This window comes from Micropterus dolomieu, linkage group LG04 (assembly GCF_021292245.1).
Source record: "Micropterus dolomieu isolate WLL.071019.BEF.003 ecotype Adirondacks linkage group LG04, ASM2129224v1, whole genome shotgun sequence".
Classification (NCBI taxonomy): Eukaryota; Metazoa; Chordata; class Actinopteri; order Centrarchiformes; family Centrarchidae; genus Micropterus; species Micropterus dolomieu.
In genome coordinates this window covers 11,489,420-11,514,737 of record NC_060153.1, presented here as the reverse complement: position 1 = coordinate 11,514,737, position 25,318 = coordinate 11,489,420, and the positions used below count along the sequence as shown (strand labels likewise).

At 39.1% G+C, this 25,318-nt stretch overlaps 1 protein-coding gene across 2 annotated transcripts in view; it reads left to right on the top strand.

The window, feature by feature from the left end:
* The window catches only part of ctnna2 (catenin (cadherin-associated protein), alpha 2), a 370,589-nt gene that overhangs the window by 103,835 nt on the left and 241,436 nt on the right, over positions 1-25,318 (top strand). For both annotated transcript variants that reach the window (XM_046048451.1, XM_046048453.1), the window contains exon 7: positions 6,306-6,509. In XM_046048451.1, the coding sequence (XP_045904407.1) occupies positions 6,306-6,509 (204 nt within the window). The remainder of the gene's footprint in view (positions 1-6,305; positions 6,510-25,318) is intronic.

The following is a 25,318-nucleotide window of genomic DNA, read 5'->3' as shown; positions in this document are numbered from 1 at the left end:
AAGTACTTTTCATATTCCACATGCTATGCTTATTCTTAAAAATGTTTTCATTTTTATTTAAGACCCTCTCTAGGATTAAATGAAACATTCAGCGCAGTTTAGTAGATGGTGTCCTGTAAGGGTCAGATACATAGTCAGATGTCTCTTTGCACAGATGTCCTACTTTTTTGGGTATAAAACATTCATAACTACCCAGTTTAGCGTACTTTAAAACATGGTAAAGGCTGACCCTTAAAATATTTAGCGTGCTCCAAGAGGTCTACCAGCTGGACGGATGGATGGAAAAATGATTACACAGCCATATGTCAGGATACATGTGCATATATAATTTTATTTATCTTTACAGGATATAATACTAAGAGCAAAAGCCAAAAAGCTGTATACATTACAATCAAGAATCTGGTCATCGTAATGATGGTTTATTGTAAAGTGGAAGTATTCATTGGTACGAGATAGACACAGAATAAAATAGCACACATCTACACTAATTTCGCTGGTGTATGTTATATACCAGTCCTGCTGCTATGATTTAATAATGTGGAGCAGAGATTTCGGGACAATCTGCACATACTGTATCTTTCCCGAGCGAAGTGCTTGGAGCTTTGCCTACAATCACATTTAGACACAGAAGGCAGATTGCTGCAAGTGTGACTATTGGATTGTCGGTTTTGAAAAGTTACTAAAATTGGGCAACACAGTTAAACTCCATCCATCCAAGCCGAAACTTGAGTATGTTATCATATGTGCCAAGATATAATGTTGTTAGTCACATGATCGCACTTGTAAATGGACTCAAATGCACCCTCTCATTTGTAGATTTATTTTTTTTCTTACTTCTAATTGACAATTGGTGGTTTTAAAGCGACTGAACTAATCCACTGTAATTTTCCACTACCACACAAGCTGGCCTTTTCAAAGCTGTTTTGGTTGCCTTCCACTGTGTGACAATAGAAGGCCAAACCATAACCCTGAGTCAGGCACTCTTCATTAGGTTAATCAATCAGAGAATGGGTTATGACTAATGCCCCTCCTGGGCCAGTGTGGGCAGTGCTTTGTCAAACAGCGTAATAGTCACAACCAAATAGCCCTTGAACCCAGGATTAGGGGAGCCAGAGGCATTACAGCTGTACGTTCAAGACTTTGGTGAACTTCCCTCTTAGACAAAGTAGTTGTCATCAAATATTGGAAAGTCCTGGAAGGAACGTTTGAAATACGCTGATGTGACATGTGCCCTGTCTCAGTGGTTGATGCCCCAAAGTAGGGTCAAAGTAATAACCTCACCCTTTGTGGGGCAAACATAATGTTGCCTCTGGCTCTGATACACTGTCAAAATCAACATTCACATTGAATTACAGGCTTAAAGCCTGGCCTAGAATTGAGGGGGGAAAAAACTTTTTATGAACTCTTTCATCAGCCTGCAGGTGAGATCTGTCATAAAACTACAATATATCTTTTTTTCCCAAACCATTTGGAAATCTGGAAACCTTTTTAATATAAAAACAAGGTAGGAGGTGAGTGCATTTCAGTTAGCTGTACAGTTACATTACACAAAAGCAAAGAGTACATTTGAGATAAGTGTACTCTCTTAAAGGAGTTTTGAAATGTTTCAAGATTTTGACATTCTGCATTGAAAGGCTTTAGTGTGTCAGCAAATACGCTCTGCTGAATTATCCTTGAACAATACACCAAATCCCCATTTGCCAATCACACTGCTCAGAAGCTGATTCTGTTCTGTTAACTTTCACAAGAGGGGAATAAATGAAAAAAAATACATAATAAAATACTTTGTAAAATATCATTGTACCACAGAACATGTGATGAACATGTATGAATGAGTGATCTACAAAGGAAAAAGTCACTGTGAGGTGCCGCACTATAGTGAAACATTAGCTTGTAATCAGATGGCAGAGGCTTTGATTGTGGCAATTTTTCTGTCTGCTTCTCAAACTGTGTAATTATTTACTGGGTGGACTTTTAAAGCAAGCAGCAAACAGCAAAGTAATTGATAATGAGGTTCAAAGACAACAAAAGTCTCAAAAAGTGAGTTTAACACTGTGAGACTCATTGTAGTAACTGATAGTATCAGCCATGCTTGTGAGCTTCTTGGAGGGTGACTTCAGCCATTGCCAATTACCTTGAAAACCTCTCAGCCTGTGTCAACCCAGCATTTGCTACTCTTTCTACTCTGGGTATTCCCAACTCCCAGTGATAATTGCAAGCTGACATCCTGTGTGGAATAACAATTGAGATGTGTAAGGGATTTTCTCAGTTTCCGTTCATGTTCTTTTCTTCTTTGCGTCTTCCTTTGTTGCCATCCGCTGGGTATTGAGCTCTGTTGTGTTCCTTTTTTGCATTCTTCAAGCTGTAATTTCTGATGTAGATGTCAACACAAAAGTAGCCATTCCACAACAAGGGAAGACAAGGAACAAGGGATGTCTTTTTAAATTTTCATTACAAAGTGGATCAGCTTAATTGGAGCTAACCAATGTCACGCAGCCTTTCTGTATATTTTCTTTCTGTGTCTTACAGTATGTGGAGTTGTATAGCCTTCTTCCTGTGATTATGTCATCCATATCTTATGTTTTGGACTGAGCTTTTAATTATGAAAGACTATTGCGCAATTACTGGATCCATACAATTTTGAGATCTGTCCTTTAATACAGAAAAAACAATGGCATTTATAAAAAAAAGAAACATGACTATAAGTAGCTGTTGCCAGTTAAAAAAACAACAAAAACATGACCACTTGACCATGATCTCACTTGTCTTATTACATTTTATTTTATAATTGTCTTGATTTAAGACGTTGATTTTTGATTTTTGATTTTTTTTGGAAAGGGTTGATTACGAGGCTCTGTGTCAGAGGGTGATACTAGTAAGAGCAAACGTTAATCTGTATTTTTTGGTGAAATGAGCAGCACAAATACATTACTTAGACTTAGAACTTAATCAGTCAATTGAGAAGCTCTATCTAGATTTCATCTTTAGGATTCCAGTACACAGACAGATCTGTGACACTTAGCATAAAACTGGAAGCGGCTACACTTGTCTAATTGGCATGCTGTACTTTTATTTAGCACCTGTAGAGTTATAGTAAGCGGATTTCATTTATTATAGCACCTTTCATAGAGCAAGTCACAAAGTACTTTACAGAAGTAAAATAATAAAACAGTATATGTAATAAGAGGTACCAAAAATAAGGAAACAACTACATAAAGTAGTTATAAAAAATAATCAATCAATGAAACATAATCAACAACAACAAAAAAACTGTTAAATAATCAAGCAATAAAACACAAGCAGCAAACCGCATTAAAACTGTGAAATAGTCAGTCAATAACACAAAGGCATTAAAGGGCTCACCGGAGCCTGAAAGAAGCACTCCACAACAATAATAAAATTATGTTAACTTATTTTTTTACACTATACTTCAATCAACTGCTCACTTGTGTATTGATTATTGCAACACGACGTATTGAATATATGCTTGCATACACTAATATTAGCATAGGTGGGTTTTTACACAACAAATCAGTCTATAATCTTTCCCCCCCCCCACATTATGCTTTTCCCCGCTGTACCACACAGCAGAAATAGCGTAAGGTAATTATATTAAATATAGGTAAGATTTGGTGAATGGAACATGATGAGTACACACACACTAAAATATATATTTCCATTCAAAGCCTGCATGAAACAATGTACATTAAGGCTGTGCATTACCCATGGCTTGATGTTTTAGGCTTCCGTCATGGTTTCCTTTTTGAAACTCTGTGTGAGTTACATCATGAGCTTTCAAGGTCATTCACTATTTGGGATCTTGCTTGTTGTAGACCAACTCTCAGCAAAGTTTAGGACAGAAAAAAAAAACTTGTAAGTCAGATTGCTTGTCTTTTATGTTGAACCACTATTGATTGTCTTTCTCTCAGACTTTTTTCCCCCTGTTCTTCTCTGCATTTTCATCCCTTCTATCTCGACCTCCAATCTTGTTTATTTTTTCTGTAGCCCCAAACTTTCTCATCCTTCCCCCTTTTTCTGCAAAACCTTGTATGTACGGCATTTTCTTGCCAGCTGAAGATGAAAAGTAGGTTATCCTTGGTGCTTGCACTCTTGCACCTTATATGTTATTGTGCATCATTTGACAGTCTGTCACCCTGCCCCAGGATTAGACTGGCTGAGGAGAAACCAAACACTGCACCTTTGCTCCGTGCTATGACACAACACTTTCAAAACTCGCCATGGATGCCACAGAGTCACATCTTATGGCTTTTCTCCTCTGAGTTATAGGTGAATGTTTAGTTTATTTACAGCTTCGATGACTGAAATGCAAGTTAGGTTGGGCTGGGGCGCCGAAGCATTAGAATCCTTTATCTATTGGCTTTGTTGAACCTTAGGATAGAAAGACTAAACTTGAATTGCTTTTAGGTAAATGTTTCCCTGTGAAACGATAGAAAGAGAATATAGACAATGGTTTTCCGTAAATTGCGTGGCACATGTTGTTGTTCTACCCCAAGAATCTGTGTCTCAATTTACTGGTCTATGGATTTTCCTATCTCTGCAAATTGAACAGAACAGGATAAGTCAACATTAAAATAAATGCCTTCATTACTGTTGTAATAAAGCTATATAAGCCACATAATTGCTGGGGAAAGCTTTAGAGATAAACACATATGTGTTTTGCTCTATATAATACTCTATCAGTTAGAATCATATGCATAAAAGCATTTTTGCCTCTAGGTGAGATTGGGATCTGAGTGAGAAAAAGATAATAGGACCTTCTGTAACAAATTATATTGTTGTTCATATAAAACTACCTTCTACTACCATCTGCGTTGTTATTTCTTGTGTCTTGTGCCCTTGAGTAATATTTGAGGTGTTACTGAGTAACACAGTATTCAGGGTCACTGTACCTTGCTCACAAAATAAATCCTTAACACTGTGTTTCCATCTCATCAATGTGAGCTGTTGCTCTCTCCCAGAACACACAGTAAATGGTGCCAACTGCATCAGAACCAAAATGACCTCTTGCTGTTTGCCTTTGTAAAAGCTACAGTATATGCACTATGCTTTCTGGATTTTCTAAAACTTCTTAGAGCAACTTAGTTTCTATGGATATACAGTAGCTGAAGAGGCCAGCATGACATTGCCCCTTAAAACCGTCATGCCATAAACCACCATGACTGCTACAGTTAAATAGTATGTGCATAATTACCAAGTCATTTCCCCAAATGCAGAGGTCATAGAAAAGAATCTAAATAGAAAATAATCTAACAATATATGGGGTTTCACATTGTGCTTGAGAGTTCAATAATAAAAGACAAGCTTTAAGTAACAACCAGCCCTGAACCTTGCAAAGCAACAGTGAGTGAGTGTTTTAGGCCCAAAGAGATTTTGGGTGGAGCATCCCCTGGAATTTAATATCTGCCCTGTCTTCGACCTTCTCTATGTACCCCGGGTTTTGGGATGTTGTTGTAGCGATTCAGCCTCATTCTGTACTACAATTTGCATACATCTCAATACATTTGTAAAAAAACCTTGGATATTTGACTTTTGCTTGCCAAGGCATTGAAACGCTTTGGCAGCAATTTATGTTCTATGAGCAAACATACCTCTATTGTGAACTTATATGCACTTCTAAGATAGATGTTCATATTTGTAATTATAATTTGTCGCGTGGCCAAAAACTAATGTAATTGTGGGTGTTTTAACAAGATTATGCTTTTTTAAATTTTTCTTCCATTTTGTCCAATTTGAGGAGAGAAAAGAAATTTGAAATGTCTCACTCATTATTTCAAAGCTCTTTTGTTCGTAAAGGTTTCAGATGGTTTCAGACATACTTAAAATGGTGTCTGTTACTGTGCTAGGGTTGTATTTTCCATGCATGTAATCATTTTGTTTAAATCTGTTTCAAAATAATGTGTATTTTTTTTCATATGCTGCATACCTGCTTTGGAAATTTTTTGCAGCAAGAGGCACATTGCCGTACTGATTTCAGACGCTCTACTCCACTAATTTGTGTTAAGCCATTTAACTACTTTTTTGTCTGGTTAGCTGGCTCCCAGCATGTTTATGTATGTGGTCAGCTGATAATGCTGCTGTTCCTCTTTGTTATCTGATTCTCTACATGCAATTGCTGCTGTCTTGTACCAGAGAGATACTATCACAAAATGCACTAAATCAAAGCATCATCAAATCATGATATATGAATTATGGCTTATCGCAGGATACAGTTTCTCAGTTTGGTCCGTATGCCGGATGGGCCCATATTACTGTCCTGACCTTTTATTTGTCTTCTTGCCCTACAGAACAAGATCATCCTGGACCCTCTGACATTTAGTGAGGCTCGTTTCCGGCCCTCTCTGGAGGAGCGCTTGGAGAGCATCATCAGTGGTGCGGCACTAATGGCTGACTCTTCCTGCACACGCGATGACCGCCGTGAACGCATCGTGGCTGAGTGCAACGCTGTTCGACAGGCCCTTCAAGACTTGTTGAGCGAGTACATGAACAACGTGAGTTGCGGTCTGATGGCTTGACACTCATTAGCGAATTGCAATTGCACACATTTCATTCATTTAAACACACCATGGAAACAGACACAGATGCCGCTGATCTCCTTTGACTTTTCTACTCAATCCTAACTACCCTTCTCTGTCTGTCGACACATTCACTGGTCAGTTCTTCTTCTTGTTGAAATACAGAACGAAACACCTCTCTCCATTTTATCTCATGTTATATATTTCTCTCATGATACTTAACACCTCAAACCAAACACCAAGCATTACACCTAAAGTAAAAGCCTTCTTAATAGGCTATCTCAGTCTTACTCAAGCAAACTGATGTATTTTGTGTGACATATGGAGCTCTATTTTTATGGGCAGTGCAAAAGCCATTGCAAGCCATGTTCCAACAAGTTGGTACTTTTCTCACCTTGAATTGCTTTTCGACGGTCTCTTTGGTATTTTTGTTATTAGAGTAGTGCGACAGGTGCAACGGTGGGAGGATATGAGGCAGTGAAAGATAAGGTGTTGGTGAAAATCAGCGCTCTGATGTCCTGAGAATAGATGTCCGAGGACCAGGTCTCTTTTCACTGTAACATCCCTTTGTTGATCATTTCAGGACCCGTCAGCAAATGCAAGTGACTTTTTAACAGAAATACACTACAAATACAAAATAATGTTGAATGATATGAAACAATCACTCTTTTGATCACTTGAATGTAAACATACCCAAATGCAATGAAATGCATCATTATTAATCACTTTAGCGAAGCAAATTGAAGGCAACAAGCAAGTTTTGTGGAACACTGCGAGGCAAAATAAAAATGCACCACATAATGCTTGGAAATATGACAAGATATGACTTTCAATACCTCCCAAAATGTAAATTCAGGTTAAAAGGGCACATTATGGGACTTTGGCTACATACGGCGCTGGTAATATCATATGATTGCATGTTGCGACTGACAACAATAATGTTTTCCTTCTCTGAGCAGCCTTTTGTCTCCATTTGGTGAGCCATTTTCCTCATGCACCACTGTGATTGGCACAGCTGTTTAAAGGTTATGAGACTGGCCAAGACAATGATTAATCATCACACACATCCAATTTATATTCCACTTCAAGACCCCTTTGTGAGCTGCGAGCTGTGTGAGCTTAGTCTACACAAGCGAAAATAGTAGATGCACTTGGATACACTGTCTTTGACTTTGTTCTTTGTGTGTTAATTCTTTGTGCTGGACTTAGAACCAAATGTACCTTTACTGAGACTTCTGAAACTTTCAATGTCAAATCTACTAAATGTCTGATCTCCTTTTATCATCCTAAACCAAGTGTTAGACCATTTATGCCAATTTACTGTAATGCCAACCAATTGACAGAAAAATGGTCATACAGCATGACCTTAGTTTCATTCATACATGCAAACCACAACTGCAGAGTAAATGACATCCATGATGATAAAGAATAGCCTACTCTGTGTTCATACACAAAGAAAGAAGGGTATAGAGGGGAACATTTTTATCTATTCAACTATCTTTACTGAAAGAAGTGGGGTTGAGGATGACTTTGTGGCATGACGTAAAGACTGAAATCTCTGCAATTTCTTGTCGTTTCTGACCATTTGATAAACAAATAATATCCACAACCTGGAGGAGTAAAGGTATAATTTAGCATAAAAGCATAGGGCTAATGTTAGTGTTTTCATTATAAGTTCAGATCATACTACTGGATACTATATAGCATGACATTAGTAGCCTGTAATATTAATTCCAGTTGGACAAAACAGCAGTTTGATTTTTGTGGATTGTTTTCAGTCATTAAGTTATTGTGCATTAAAAATGCTCTACATGGTGGTTACTCTCTCATTTGTTTATGTTTATGCAATTAAAGAGCAACTTTAAACTCACGGCTCCATGAATGGCACCCGATCCCAATCTTCCTGCAGAGATTAACATGCAGGACAGAACGGGAACGGGTGAGCGTCATGGCTCACAGGCTAGTGTCCACAAAACCTGATACGGAGAGGGCAGAGAAGAGTACCAGTGCCGGTACACCAAAGAGTAAAATGTCAAAGTGCCAGTACCAGTGAATACATGGCTTTTATATTTGGAGAAATCAGAGGAGGTCATCTCTCCCATTAGCACTAGCTTCGTAGTGGATCATTCAGGTACTGTCAAACTAACGCAGCAGCTGGTTTAATAAATCCAGTGCCAGCTGCATTTGTAAAAAAACAGCGCTGTGGATGAGAGGAGAGGTGACTGCTGGAAGTCAAAGACGCTGTATTTAAGTTTATGTTCTGCTTGTTCAACAGTTCTTTGATAAATGGCTATTTCAAGCCGAGGATTTCAAGCACTCGGGTGGCACGGCGGTGCAGTGGTTAGCGCTGTCGCCTCACAGCAAGAAGGTCGTGTGTTGGAACCTTGGTCATTCCGGGCCTTTCTGTGTGGAGTTTGCATGTTCTCCCCATGTCTGCGTGGGTTCTCTCTGGGTGCTCCGGCTTCCTCCCACCGTCCAAAGACACGTGGCCTAGGTTGATTGGTGACCCTAAATTGTCCTTAGGTGTGAGTGTGACTGGTTGTTTGTGTATGTGTGGCCCTGCGATGGATTTGTGACCTGTCCAGGATGTACCCCGCCTTTCGCCCGATGGCAGCTAGGATTGGCTCACGACCCTGTACGCAGGATAAGCGGTTGATGATGGATGGATGGATGGATGGATTTCAAGCACTCCTCAATCATTTTGGCGTTGGTTACTTTCCTTTGGCGCTCGCTAAAACCTCTGTGGGGGGCGCCAAAATTTCCTCTATGCAGGAAAAACCCTGATAAGACAATGACATCATTGCCTATTGAATTGGAGCTTGCCATGTACATGTAGATGTAGATGCTCTGGAGGTGTGGTAAATAAAAGATTAATTAACAGTCCTCTAATTTGCTCTTTACTACCTGTTGTCGTGTCCTTCCCTTTCAGCTGTTTATTATTAGTTTTGTAAACCATTACGTGGGCCTAAAATGAGAACTTGCAGGGTTGTTAAAGTGGGCATCTGAAATGGGCAATCGGTTCTGCTGCTTTGTCAAGGAGGGAACCAGAGTGCTGTGCACTAAAGGTTGATCCAGCATGTATTAAGTGTCATTTGTGTCCATTGAGCAATTGACTAGCCATCTGTCTATTGAGTGTCATGTCTCCTTCTGGCAAAAGGCCCTATGCATTACTCTATAATCTTCAACCTAATAATGTGTATTTGTTGTGGCATCTGTGCTCATAAAGTGGTCTGGAAACAATGGGCGGCTATTAGATAACGGTCCTTATTAGATTAGCAAGCCTCTCTGGTTGTGATAGAATATTAGCAATGCAACGGCTAGCAGTAGTTCTACACTCTGCCTGCAGGTGTGTGTATGTGAATGCTGGTGAAAATGACCTTCATTTTGTTGTCAATGCTGTCCTTTTATTGTTGTTGTTTTAGGCTTTACTATCCTGCTGTGCTACACCCTAGATCTCACATATCACAACTTATAGACACAGGGTTGTCATGATGCTCTGCTTTAACAACTATTTGGATATTTCAAAACAATAAATGCAATCCCTTCTAATATCCACAAAAATGTCATTCATTCAAAACATCATGGTTTGCTCAGAGTATGGTGTTAAATACCCAGAGACTTTCCCCTTTTAATTACTCATTAAAAAACTAAAATCGTGTGTGTTTATGAAGACTAAGATGCCCTTTCCCCCTCTTAAGGCACGGCAGCTTTTTGCTAAAGTAATTGTGGCTTGGTTCATTAGGCCCATGAGTTGTGTTTTAGAGGCTACAGCTGGGAGATTGCTGACAGCCCCTGGCTGTCCTAGCAAAGAACAGCGAGTAAATCACAGAGACACAAAGAACAAAATGCTTCCACTTCTCAGCTCAGCATCCCCAACGAAGGTAAATCAACAACCAAGAATGAATATGGAGAATATTGTTACCAACCCTACTCATAAAGTTTATTATTTAATGAATAATGTAGATGCTGTAAATCTAAATACATTAAAACTTTTTGTTTGTTAAGTCTAACACCTCTCTGAAAAACACCTTTCATTTTAAAAAAATCTTCATTGAGTTGTTTTAAACCTCACTGTCACATGTATTGATGGTATACATTACTGTAACCTTGGCTGAGATTTTTATATATTACTGACTGCATATAGTTTTACTGCAGTCTAATCAATGTATAAATATATAAAAATCAGCTTCAAATGGCAATTGCTGGGGTTCAGGCACCATAGGATCTGTGAATCATCACATCATTGCAGTGCCACATGCAGTGCACTTTGTGCTTGTGATTTCCACTTTGCGAAATATTAGACATTACCTAAAACTGACTGCTGAAAGTTAAATGTCTTTGAATAACGTCTGATCATAGGTGTCCAAAGTCATGCCAATAATTCACAAGTGCCAGTGCTAATTGCAATCTTGTTAATAATGTTGTGGACACTAAACATTCCACACTGGTAACTAAACATGGTAACAAGAATAAAGACTGGCAAGACAAAAACTAGCAAGGGATTGTTTATACTTTTGTGTTTCATCTATCGATCTATCGATCTATCTATCGGTCAATGAAGTAGATATGTTACCAGCTGCCACTCTGACAAAGTTGCTCCTTGTTGTAAAGTAAAAGTCCTTTTGTTCAAAGTTTACTGAAGTAATGTAAACATCAACTTAGCTTTATGTTTCCTCCTCCTTGTTCATTCAGTCACCCCCCCCACCCCCCACCCCCGACACACAAATTTTTATAGGAAGCTTGAACCACAGCACAAGGTTAATCAATGTGGAAGCTGGCAATAAATTAGGTTCAAGTGACAGGAGAATGTCCATACCTGTCTCAGCTGCTGGTGATCTGTGATTGGTGACAGCAGGCCCGGCTCCTTGGCTGGTGCTGAATCATCAGGGGCAGCTGATTTAGTTACGGCAGCTCCGACAGGGCCAATCTATCAATTGATCTGGGGAGTAATGCATTACCAGCTTGGGTCAAGGGAGCCTGGGCAGAATATAGCCATAGCCAGAAACCACAGCAGGTGAAAGGGATGCAACTCGGCAGCACTGGGAGCAGCAGAGAGAAGGATTTAGGGAGTGTGATAGCGAGCGCACTAATCTCACTTTTAGCTGGATGTGGCACATAAAACTAAACAGGGCTTGTGAGGTAGGATGATCATTAGGGAGAGACTGATGGCCTTCTTGCTCACACAGCTCCTCTGGGAGTTGCCATGTGGAATGCTCGATCAACAATTTAGGTGACTGATCACCTACTGGAATTTGCGTGTTTCTTTGTGCTTGTGCTATCCACCTCAGATCTTCTCTTTTCTTGACCTGCCATTGACTTAAAAGTGAAAATGAGTGTGTTAGGACAAAGAATTAAAGAGCGACACGGTGAGGGCATGCAAAGCTACCGAACGTTGAGCATTGACAGGTGCAGAGAAGGGAAGCAGTGGGCAGTGATCGATAGAGAACCCCTGGGCTAAAGGCTATTACATACTTTAAAAAGATCTGCTATTTCGACAGTCTGAGAGCCTCTCCCCAACTGTTGGGTACGGATAGGAGGGGGGTATCCCACTGCCCCCCCCCCCAACTTTACTAAAGACAATCCACTGCTTGACCACTGCTTCTGCAACGTGATAAATTGCACCACAGAGTGCTGGTTTACTTCGGCGCATTTCCCAGATACTATCTACTGTTGATACATGAGAAGGTTTTGGAGAAGAGAAAATATTTAGGCACAAGTCAAGATAAAAGCTGTGTGTATGAACACTTAAACAATGAGGCCCTGTGGTTGTGTAAAACCATCTGAGACCATCTTGTCTCAGATGGGAAGTGTAAGTCTGGCAATATAAACTGCACAGAGCCAGCAGTTGCCCACACTGTCTCTCCACATTGTCTCGAAACCTCCACACAAAGAATTTGTATCTAACAAACCTGACACTGCCAAGATATCGCCACAGAACAAGCCTGCTACAGATTTGAGTAGGATTCTTGTGTTTACAGTGCAACATGATCTCGGTGTCACTAACGTCTGGGTTTGACGAGCAGAGCTGAACAAAACAGACCTGATCAATATTTCCTCTGTCCCCTTGCTCCTCTGATGTGCTCCACTGTCGATCACCCTAAGCTGGCTGAAGGGCACAGCTGTAACAGATGCGAGGACGCTGAATCTACCCTGACAGGGTTTTGGAAGGCTAATTGGGTGTGTGTGGGGGGCATCAAAAAAGATTTCACAGGGGACTAGGTACCGGGTCACAAATTTAATCCATGGCTGTTAAGTTTGGATCTAGGCTGTCACTTGTGTCATTGTCACGTGGTAAGTATGAGAACTATCTTTTTAATCTAGAATAACTGTAAAAATACATTCAATAACCCAACGGTAGGGTATTGTACAGTATAGTATGGTATAACTGTATCCTAGAATGGGTGCATTAGCCCTAAATTACTAGCATAACATATGCATCTAGGAGTCCATTGGCAATCGCTCAATATACATTCGCACATGCAGAAAATGCTAATCAAGGGTGTTATAGAAAGCCAGATGTCTTGTTTCTTCATTTTGTCATTCTAACAAAATGGTAGATGTACACAGTGTCAGGGTGGACACTGTGGGGAACTAAGCCAATTTCACCATCCCTAGCTAGCTCATTACATGACCCTTCTGCCTCAGTTTTTCATGTTGTTCTCCTTGGCTTCCTAGAATCTAGACAAGCCAATGTCCACGTCTCTGACAAGGCTCTTGGTACTTGGAACACATAACCTGACCTCACCACTCAAAGGTCTGTGGAGTTACAAGCTCCCAGACAAAGTACAGGAGCAGAATGATGCTTTCTTACCTCTGTTACTTCCTTACACACATTCTTCCGGTTTATTTCATCAGTGTGTACTGAATCTGTACTTTTTTACTGTTGTGTTTATCTTTGAATTAATTTCTCTGAATTCAAATCCATTTTTTTATGCCGCTACAACCACACAGTAACTAAATGACTAAGCAAACCAAAACTTTAGATGTGAACAGTAGTTATAGCAGAGAGAGATTGTATTATTGATATTATTATCACGACACAATCAAACAGCAGGCGTTCCTCATACATAAGATGCTTCTGTCTGACTTTTCATTTTTATTGAGTAGTTTAGAGGAACTTGTTTTGTTGAATTTTCATTGATTCATTCATCCTGTTTATTACATTTTTTGTTTTTGACACATTGGTATTTGCAATTAGACATTTAACAATTTGGTCTGAAAGTTTGCGCCTGTTAATGTTTAGTGTATTTTTACGTATGAAAGGACATTCAGATGGGATAGAAAAAAAATCATACTTAATCTGTTGTTTTGTGTGAACCTGACCGTCACAAAGCCAACAGTGTACATGATAAATAATGCTCTCTAACAAATGTTTTCTCAGAACTATTCCTATCAGCACCAAATTATTCTTTTTAGTTGATTCCAGTGTAAGACTAAAAATTAAAATGATGAGTTGTGAATAAGGCCTGGCACACGCCATAGTTCTTACTTTTGACAATAATGAACTGCACATAAATTTTCAATAATTGCTAGATCTTGCTGCTGGAGATGAATGGAGTTTTTCAAATCATATTAAAAACTTTATCACAAAAGGCACAGCAGGCATTGATATAACCAATATGCAGTATACAGCACAGCAGTAGCAATGTGTGCCATGAGGACCTTTTTGTGCTGTGGAAGGAGAGAACCCACCAGCACCCGGAGCTATAATGTAGGCCTGGCATTATCTCTGCGTGCCCTCTACTTTGGTGCCTGCTATGTCTCTGTGCTCTCCCTCTCTCTTTCTCGCTTGTTGCTTACTCTCTCACATTTACTCCTCTTTTTTTATTTTCAGTCAGGGAGTTGGTTACATGAGCGTCGTTTAAATGCAAATGGCATTGAACAAAATATCCATCAATAATTAGTTTGTTCCCCTTCATTTGTTATCCTTGGTACTAGGCTCTAGAGGTTTCCCTATTCTAAGAGAAGCATGTGGTTTCCTTGTTACAACCATGCAAATATTGCCACACGATAGTTATTCTGAACCTTAATGCCGAAGTTAATGAAAATCTCCTTTTATGATTAGTGATCAAATTTGCATTACATCCTCTCTCTTTTTAGTTATTCCCTTTGTTTATTCCTTTCTTTTTTTTCAATTGTCCTCATATCATGGGCCCTCCAGACTCAGCACTTACACCCTGTTAAGTGTCCCAGGCCCTGCAATAAATCATTGGTTCCCCACAGCGTCCCATTCCCTCCCTCCCATCTGTCAACACCTAATGCGCCACACGACAAGCTGCAATCCACTGTGCACCAACAAACCACTCGCTTTGAACAACTTAGCTTTCTCAGCCATTGAAGACTAGCTCAAAGACATAGCCCCTGAAGGGGATTGACCAGAAGGCCCAGGTAAAAACTGTAAGTCTATTTAAGGCCCCCTGGAGACTCAGGGGACTCCTTTATTCCCACCACTTCAGTCTGACAGCAAGCTGAAGACAGTTGAAGCAACTGACCCACAATGAATGACGTCTACTAAGATAGCAAAGCCTCCTGCCTGTGAATGGACCAAAGCTGAAAGAGACTATGCTGTGAAACATTAACCAAACAACTCATAAGGTTTAAGAATGATCTTTTTTTTCTTTTTCAGCGACTTTGCTGAGCTCCAGGCCCATTCATGTATGTGCATTATTTCTAAGGTATTTTCAATACCTTCGAACAAAACAACCGTTGCGTCTTACCAATCATGCAAACACTGCCACCTACTGCTCACACTTACCAGGGAGTCGTTTCTGACACAGTTTCAGCAAAAGATAGCAGTGAACTATTATATTAAATTGCATTGCATTTTATCTACAAGATAAGTAGGATAAATACTTTGTCCAGATGATGATGATATTCTTGATAATTTGTAGTCTATGCTGCTTTTTGTTGTGGATGTATACAATGCCAACTCAGTAGTGTTATGCAGCTCCTGTAGATTTTTTGCATATTGCAAACCCCTCACTCAACCAGATTCCACAGGTGCTTTAAGGTTGCGCTTGGAGTAAACTTAGATTTAGTTAAGAAGTCATATTTCCATAACCCTCCTAGGACAGTGTTTTCCATACATTGATTTATTTGTTGCTGCACGGCACAATATTACAGTTTATCTCAGTCGCTTTGGTGCATTTCTCAGATCAGAACTGAAATTCTCAAAACTAGTTGTTCAACCTCCACATCATCTCACCACTTGTGCACATCATAAAAGCAATTTCTCATTAATTTGGACAAATTGCAAATGCTTTGACACACTGATGCAAATGATTATGTATAATTGTCTGCTGTTTCCTACATTATCAATTGCTTATGTCATGCTGATCACAATGTATTATACCATTCTTGATTAGTCTTACTCCCCAAAACATGTAGATAGTAAGTTCATTGCATAAGTCACTACATGCAAAACGGTTGAACACGTTAAAAATCAAAGTTAAATAAAGTCAAACTTTATTGATATTCATCACATACAAGTGTATATAGCTGAACGAAATGTTGTTTCCTACAGACCATAAACAAACTAAGAATAGACAACAATCCGTATACTACTACATACTACAATAGCAACACAGCCCTCAGACCATTCATCTGATACACACAATACCATACACAGTAAGCAGTGAATAGTGCAAATCGCCTAAAATGTATATGCAGATATATGTGCATATATGTGCAGACTGTGCAAGGATGCCCCTGAGACAGTACAGCACATAACAGCAGGGTGTAAGATGCAGACAGGAAGTGCGTACATGGAATGCCATAACCAGGTAGCTGGCATAGGGTACAGGAACATCTGCCATGAGTATGGGCTGGAAGTCCCAAGGTCAAAATGGAAGACACCTCCTAAGGTAGTTGAGAATGACCGAGCTAAGATCCTGTGGGACTTCAAGATCCAGACATCATGTTGTTCGACAAACAGCAGAAGAAGGCTGGAGTGATAGATGTGGCAATCCCAACCAACAGCAACATCAAGAAGAAGGAACACAAGAAGTTTGAGAAATACCAAGGGCTGAAAGAGGAGCTAGAAAAGGTGTGGAAAGTAAGAGCAACAATGGTGCCAGTGGTAATCGGAGCACTGGGAGAGTGGCTACAGCAGATTCCAGGTAAAACATCAGAGGTCTCTGTCCAGAAGAGTGCAGTCATAGGAACAGCTAAGATACTGCGCAGAACCCTCAAACTCCCAGGCCTCTAGTAGAGGACCCGAGCTTGAGGATGACACATAGACAAGCTTCATGTCTCTTATGAAATTTTAAAGGAAAGCTGGAGAATGTATCAAAAAGTAGTTAAAACTGAAAAAAATAGGTACCTAAAAGAAAAACTTGTCCAAAATCTAAACAAACCACGTGTCCTTTTTAAAAGCATTGATTCAATTTTAAATTCACCCTAATCCTCCTGTTTGGAAGCTTCTTCTGAAGTCTGTGAGAATTTTTTACACTATTTTTTAGACAAGATTACCTCCATTAGAACTCATATTTCCTCACCTGGATCCAACCCTTCTGAAATGATGACCTGTTTTAACAGTGTTTGATCAGTTTGAGCATGTGTCGCTTCCTTGCCTCAATAAAATAATTTCACAGCTCAGACCCTCAGCCTGTCCCACAGACATTGTCCCCCTTCGCCTTTTTAAGGAGGTCTGGACCACTAGTGGGCCAAGTGTCCAAAAAATTATTAACAGCAGTCTGACTTCAGGAATTGTCCCAGCTTATTGCAAAGAAGCAACTGTTGTACCTCTAATTAAAAAGCAAAATTTGGACATTACAATTAACTACAGACCGATATCAAAGCTTCCTTTTATTTCTGAAATCTTAGAAAAAACTGTATTTGCACAACTACAATCCTTTTTAGATACAAATGGTATTGGTAGAAAATTTTCTGTCTGGTTTTAAAGCTTTTCATAGTACCGAGACTGCACTTTTAAGAGTTTTTAATGATCTTTTACTAACTACAGACCGTGGTGATTCTGCTATTCTTGTGCTTTTAGACCTTACTGCTGCTTTTGATACAATTGATCACGCCATTCTCATCTCTCGCCTTGAGCACTGCGTGGGCATCCGAGATACTGCCCTGCAGTGGTTCAGATCGTATTTATCTGAGCGATGTTTTTATGTAAAACTTGGTGACTTCACGTCATCTACCGCTCCCTTTCTCTGTGGAGTTCCTCAGGGCTCAGATCTTGGACCACTATTGTTCTCCTTATACCTTCTCCCTCTTGGAAACATTTTTAAAAAATATGTTTTCCTACTACTTTTATGCGGACGACTCGCAAATCTACTTGCCCCTGAGAAGAAATGCAAACAGTTCCCTGACTCCTCTACTTGAATGTCTCATGGATATTAAGGCCTGGATGTCTTTTAATTTTTTAAATTTAAACGAAGACAAAACTGAGGTCATTGTATTTGGACTCAGCCAGGTTTGCGACTCCACTCCCATAAATCTTGGTTCCCTGCAGCAATACGTAAAGCCAGTAGTCACCAATTTAGGCATCAAAATTGACAGTGATTTTAAACTTGACAAGCAGATAAACACTGTGGTTAAATCCAGTTTTTATCATTTGAGGCTTTTATCTTAAACCTGTTTTATCTTTTGATCTTCTTGAGCATGTGATTCATGCTTTTATCTCGACCCGTTTGGACTACTGTAATGCACTTTACATCGGTATGAACCAAACATCCCTCTCACGCCTGCAGTTAGTCCAAAATGCAGCTGCTCGTCTTTTAACAGGAACCCGGAAACACGAACACATTACCCCCATTCTGGCCTCGCTCCACTGGCTCCCTGTACATTTTAGAATACATTTTAAGATTTTAATGTTTGTTTTTAAGTCACTTAATGGGTTGGCACCTCAGTACATCTCTGAGCTCCTGCACACTTACACCCCGCCAAGGTCACTGAGGTCTAATGATCAGCTGCGGCTGAACGTGCCCAGGACCAGGCTGAAGACCAGGGGCGATTGCTCTTTTTCAGCAGTTGCCCCCAAACTGTGGACTTACCTCCTCACATTAAAGTGGCGCCCAACCTCCACACCTTTAAATCTCATTTAAAAACATACTTTTATTCCCTGGCTTTTAATTCACCATGAGAGCTGCTGTGGTCTTCGTTGTCGCTGTCAGTGTTGGTGTTATTTGTTTTGTTTTGTTTTTATTTATCATGAGCATATTCTATATCATCTCTGTAAAGCACTTTGGTAACCTTGTTGTTTTTTAAATTGTGCTATATAAATAAAGTGGATTGGATTGGATTGGATACCACCCCGCAAGGGGTGAGAGGGGGATTTGTTTATTTTTATATATATATATATATATATATATATATATATATATATATATATATATATACACACACACACATACTGCAGTGTATAACTTTGCACTGGTGAAGGTCATATGTCCAACAGAAAATGTGCAGCCTTGTGGATTTTCATTGTCATCAAAACCTTAGCCAAAGTGTACCAGAAAATACTTACAGACTACATTGTTATATTGACAACATGGCTAAACATTTCGACTATCTTGTTCGTAAACAATGACACAAGGACTTGTCATTCTGATTGTACTGACAAGTTCACTGACATTTACAGGCATTTATAGGTAAACCATTGGGTTGTTTGTACTACCTGTTTCGAGAAATGCACTTACTGTTTTGCAAATGTTAAGGATGATTCAAAAAATGTACCAAAGCGATTGACAAAACTTTAACGCTGACCGCCATATATTGATTTTCGATATTCTCTCTCGAACACAATAGGCCCTTTCATACAGAGATGAATGCAGCCTCAGCTTCCTATTTTGAGCTGACATGAGCAGGAACTGACATGTATTCTACTGCTATACCCCATCAGCTTTAATGTTTGACACGTTGTGTATACAGAAACCCTTCTATACACAACTGTTGCACGAATTAGTTTTTTAGCACATATGTGGTATTCCTTTTAGGTTGAAAGTGCCTCTGGCCTGCCAGACTGCCAAAGGAGCTAATTTATTTTCAATCAGGGTTCATAACATGTACCCCTCATATGTAAAATTTACATCAGGGTACCTGCACAGTGCTTTACTACGAAAAACCATGATCAGAGCCTTGTTGCAGACAAGACAAAACTGGTTTTAAAGTACAACATGAATGGAAGGGTAAAACGCATTACTGACCTTGATAATGGATGAGGTTTGAGCTTGCCCAAACTGCAGTAATCACCTGTCGCCTGCAATGCACAATTTAACTTAGTTACAGGGACTGCATCTTCTTTTAGCATTATTTGTTTACATTCTTAAAATCTGATCATCTGACATTAAAATGGAGAACTTTATTTAGACTAATTATTATAAAACATTGAGTTAGCACTGTTACTAAATTATTTGACTAAGGATGGACTTCCCTTTAGTGGCTTCACAATAAAAGCCTTTCAGCATGTTTATTAATGAAATGCTTTTATTGTCAAACCTCTGCAGAAATTCCTTGATTTGAATGAGAGGCAACTAAACAACATCATACATAATTACAGCTCTGATTGTTAGCACTGCAAATAGGGGTGAATAGCAGTGCTGATATAAAATAAAGCAGTGTTTTTTAATATAGCTTCAATATGACATTGCTCTGTCTGATGAGTTCTGATAGGACCTATGCTGAGACAGAAACAGCTGTGTGCGCCTAATCTCTTTGGAGCAGGGGTGAAAATAAAAAAAGAGGCACCTTGAGCCTGCACAGGGGTTAGGATACTAAACTGGCACATAAAAAACAGGAGGGCACTTGGCCAGCCAAAAGGATATTTGGGTGACGCTTAGGCTCACCATAGAGGCACTTAAGAAGGACTTGGCCCAACCAGCAAGCTATAGAAAGATACCTAGACTGAACAGCAGGGCTCCAGGGCCAACCAGTGGAGCACTTGGGAGACGCTTTGCCTGAGCAGAGAGACAGTTGGGCCAAACGTGAAGGCTCTTGGGGAGCACTCTGGCCAACCAGACAAGAATTTGCTCAAGTGTCCTTTTGGTGTTGGTTTTTGTTTCACTAAAATATTAAGCGTGCAAGCTCTTATTAGGGCACAGATTTACATTTTTGAGAATCAGCTGGCATGATTTTACAGGGTTTGTCAAAATCTTGCCAAATGGAAATCCCAAAGCTGTGACTATCAAGATATGCAAGAAAAAACCCACTGACCTAAATGTAATTTGGACTTAATCAGGAAGTAACATAATGTCCAGCTTACATCAATTATTGTTTGGATCTTCACACTGCATTACATCTAAACCTTTAGTCTATTGTATCCCCTGATGTCTATGAAGTGGTCTATATAACACCTCCTCATGCATCTGATAACAAGAAGCCCCAAGACGTGGCTCTTGTTTTGTCTGTGTGCTTACCAAATGTGCAATCGGTAGCTATAATGTCAGCTAGAGAATGCTGCCTGCCATACTCTCAATTCCAGTTATGTTTTGCTCTGTGGCTGGAGAAGAAACAGAATCCTCTGTAGGCGGTGGAAAGCAACTATCACATGGCTGTCTGAACGCCCTCATGTCACCATCTCCGATTGAGGTGATCGGATTAATGAGACTTTAATTGAGTTTTTAGGCTAAGTCATATTAGAAGATGAGATAGAATTATCCAGGAACATATTAATGTAATAAAAGCTCTTAGATGTGGCAGCTCTATTACATTAGAAAGCTGCCAGCCTTTCTCCTCTCTTCCACCTCCCTCCAATGCCAATTCCCCTCAAGGGCTTGCTGTGTTGAGCAGCGCTAACATGATTGACATTGATAGCTGGATCAAACTATAGAATCAACCCTAATATCATTAAGTGAGCAGACATGGAAGCAAAGACCTGGGCTCTAACTGTATTAGCCGCTACATATGTTAGGGTTATGGATGCAGGGGGCTAAATGCATTGGGAAATCAAGCATGCTAGCCACAATTTGCAGAAAAAGTGTGCCTGTGTAAGTTTAACCTTTGTGCCTTTGGATGTGTGCTGGGGAGTGGGTTTGTTTGTGTTTGTCCTCATTTTACGTAAATAAGCTGAGACCTGCACATGTACCACTCTCTGTCAACAGTTGAGAAAAATGGGATTAGTAATGCAGGGTATCCACATGTAGCATTGAGCACTAATGCATTCTATTCCTATAATTGATGAACATACAATTGATGAAATTGTCTTGATTCATCTTCCTCTTGCCGGTCATACATCTTCATGTTCCATCAAACTAGAGACCTTTGTGTTCATGGTTAACCTCTAAAGGCCTACCCGTCACCCATCTCATCCAAATTCTAAAGAGCATCTTTTTGATATTTTTGGTTTTATCTTATTTAAGATGAAAATTCTGAAGGTCATTTGACAAAAATACAGAATGTGGAATGTGTCACCCACAATAATCTAGTTTGTAAAAGACATACTAACTAACTGAGTTATCGATTGCACTTTTCAACAATGTTTAAAAAACACAATTCGTTTGATTGAGTTTTTTTTAAATATATAACTAGCAGAGTTAAATGTCTCAGAATTCACCACATTGCTTCTGCTTTGCGGTATGCTGATCTAATAAGTATTCTTTATCAGGGTTGACATAAAAAATGCCTTGTTCAAATTGTTGTCCTAATGGTTTTTTTTCTCTCCAAAATTAAAGCAAAACTGTAGCATAAAAGGCAAATGACAGGTTTGTTTACAATCAGACTGACAGTCATCCTTGAGCTATACTACTCTATCCTTTTTAGACAATCAGCCTTTTAAAATGTAGGGTTTTTAAAATATTTAAGATCCCATCTTTACTTTTCAGTGTTTTGTTCCTGTTTCTTTATTCCCTAATCCCACTCCTGTTAGGTGAATAAAAGTTGAAGCATACTGTGAGGTTTTATCAAGTCCTTGTACATTGTGGACTTCCTAGCCAGAATTTCTGACCTGGAGTCCTGAAAAGTTATTTTGCAGGGAAGTATGGAAAACCAGAATGCGGCCTGGCACATACTAGGTTTTTTGCATAAATTCCATAATTCCTGACATGTTTTCTATCTCGCTCTCTCTTTCTTTTCTTCCTTAAGACTTATCTCTCTTTTTTTGCGTGTTCAGCCACATCCCTTTACCCTCACTCTCGGCCTCTCTGTGATTTAGCAGTTGCATGAAATGCAGTGGTGCCCCAATACAAAGCTTTGCCCCCTCTTATGCGAAACAGCTGACTGCCCTCCACAGCCTCACCATCAGACTTTTAAATGTAGTTTCTGTTCTACTGTCAGCTTATGATGATGTGTACAAGTCTTGAGATGCCTCCAATTTCCATAGTAATTTTTTGAGCCCGATTGCTATGGGATTTTTAAGACCCATACCAATTTTGATATTTGAGGATTTTAAAATCCGATATTCTGATATTTCCGGCGACATTCTTCTTTTCTCCTTCTTCTCAGAAACACATAACCTGACAAGATCATCCCGAACATTTGTTATATGTAGTTATGAGACAGCTAATTATGCCAGCTGATTGATGTGAATTTTGGTGGATTTGTGGAATTCCAACAGGGGAGTTGCTGAGTGCCCCCTGGTGGACAAACTATGCAACGACAACACTCATAACATGATTGAAGGATCCATCATCTTCCGTCTCTCTGTTTCTTTTTTGTCATTTATTAGCTGTTAGAAACAAAGCCAATTTATCGGTCAGGCTCTAGCAATTTTAATACTATGTTTTTAAGCTTTCCTATAATCCAGTCCAAACCAAGTGGGACTAAAAAAACGTGAAAAAATGGTTAGAAGTGATACATGCAACAATGCATACATGCCTCTGTCGTTTACTCTCTCTCTTTCCCCAACAGTGTTTGCTTTCACAGGGAGCAGTATGGGCATGTGGTGTTACTGTAGCTGCTGGCAGCCAATCATTACTGTCTAGACCGCAACAACACTGATCAATTACTCAAGTCGGAATAGGTTCTGTGGAAGGGTGGAGATGAATGAGAGAATAGGAGGACAAGAGAAAACATGGGTGCAACAGATTGCAGGTAGAGGGAGATAAGAGATGAAATGGTAAAATAAATGACCAATGGGTAAGATCAAAATAAATGTTGGCACAGGCTGAAGATTTCTTCAATTATAAGTGAACCTTAACCTTATACCACCGCACCGACCAGCCTTACAATTTCCTCAAAAGCACTGCAACTAATGTACAACAAAATGCTTCTGAATTTTTTTGTGTTTTCTCTGACATGGTTGGGTCCATTTAGTAAATCGTCTCTTATTTTTATTTTGTGTTTTACTAATCAATTTAAAGTTTATCCCGAAACTTCATTACATTCATCAAGAAACAGACACATAGATGGCATATGTATTAAATTGATTCTTTTCCTCCCTCTCCTTTATATTATAGTGTTACTCTGTACTGAGTCAAATTTCATCACACCCTTTGGATCCATATAACAGCACAAACTCATCTTTGTGTCACTAATAAAGTGATTACTTAGACGGAGAAAAGGCCTAAAATGGTTTTTCATGGCTCCTGGGTGATAATTCCCTGAAGTATTGGGTATTTATGAGTGACTGTAGTTTCAAGGAAGGCTGTGCTGTTTGAGCAGGCTTTATAGCTCACTGACCTTTTAAAGAAATAGATTGTTGTTCTGTTAAATCATGTACTCTACAGACAACCATTTCTCGCCTGTTCTTTTATAATGCGTTATTGATTTTTGTTAGCTTTATTACTCTATATTACTATATTTAAAGGCCAGAAAAAGCACTTGCATTTCTATCTCTTGGATAGGATGGACATGAAAGACGAGTTAGTTTTTTCAATCAAGCCTTTATGATTTACTATGCAGAACTTAACAGGAATTAACACTGGTTGGTAACAGGTTTACTTTGGTTCTTGCTACCTCTGAATTAGGATGCTTTGAAATTTACCTCTGATAGATTTTGAACAGTTTGATTTTTTTTTTTGGCTAATTGACTTGACTATTTATTTATTTATTTTATCAGATTCATCATTTTTCTTCTTCTTCTTTTTTTTATTTTATTTTATTTTATTTTTTTTAGCATTTTACACATACCCTTGTTTTGAACGGATCTTTAGGAAACAGCCTGCTCTATACATTAGATTGTCAGCAATGCTGTAGTCTTCTTGTCTGATTGTTGCTGCGAAAGAATTCTCCAGAGAGCCCTCCCACACACACTCACAGTCATACTCTTACAGAAAAAAATTATTGATTCCTGTGCTTTATGTTGCTTTTAAGAAGTTATTTATAGATTAAAATAATTTTTCTGCAGTACCTGTGCCTGCTTAGTAGCCTCTCACTAATCAAAAGCTCCCCACCCACTATCATTTGACAACCACCAGAGAGGCGCATTATAAGCGTAGACAGCAACAGTTTGGAGTGTCTCTCTTAAAAAGGAGAAACCTATAAAACTTAACATATAGATAAAAATTACACATAAGCAGGAAATTCACTTTTTTAAAGTTCCATGAAAGAAAATATGAGTTGAAAATAAATACAACATATTTGCAGTATGATATACTTTTTAATTATTTCTCCCCTGAAAAGGGGAGTGACTTACATTTTTCAAAAAATACAGACAATATATTTTATCTGGAAAGCTAGCTTAAAACATGGCTTGTAATGAATGTTGTGTCCTAATTTGTCAAAAGAAAACATTAGCTTTCTAGCTAGCTCTACAGGTGAAACTCGATTAGCATATCACGCAAAAGTTCATTTATTTCAGTAATTCAACTTAAAAGGTCAAACTAATATATTATATAGACTCATTACATGCAAAGTGAGATATTTCAAGCCTTTATTTGATATAATTTCGTTGATTATTG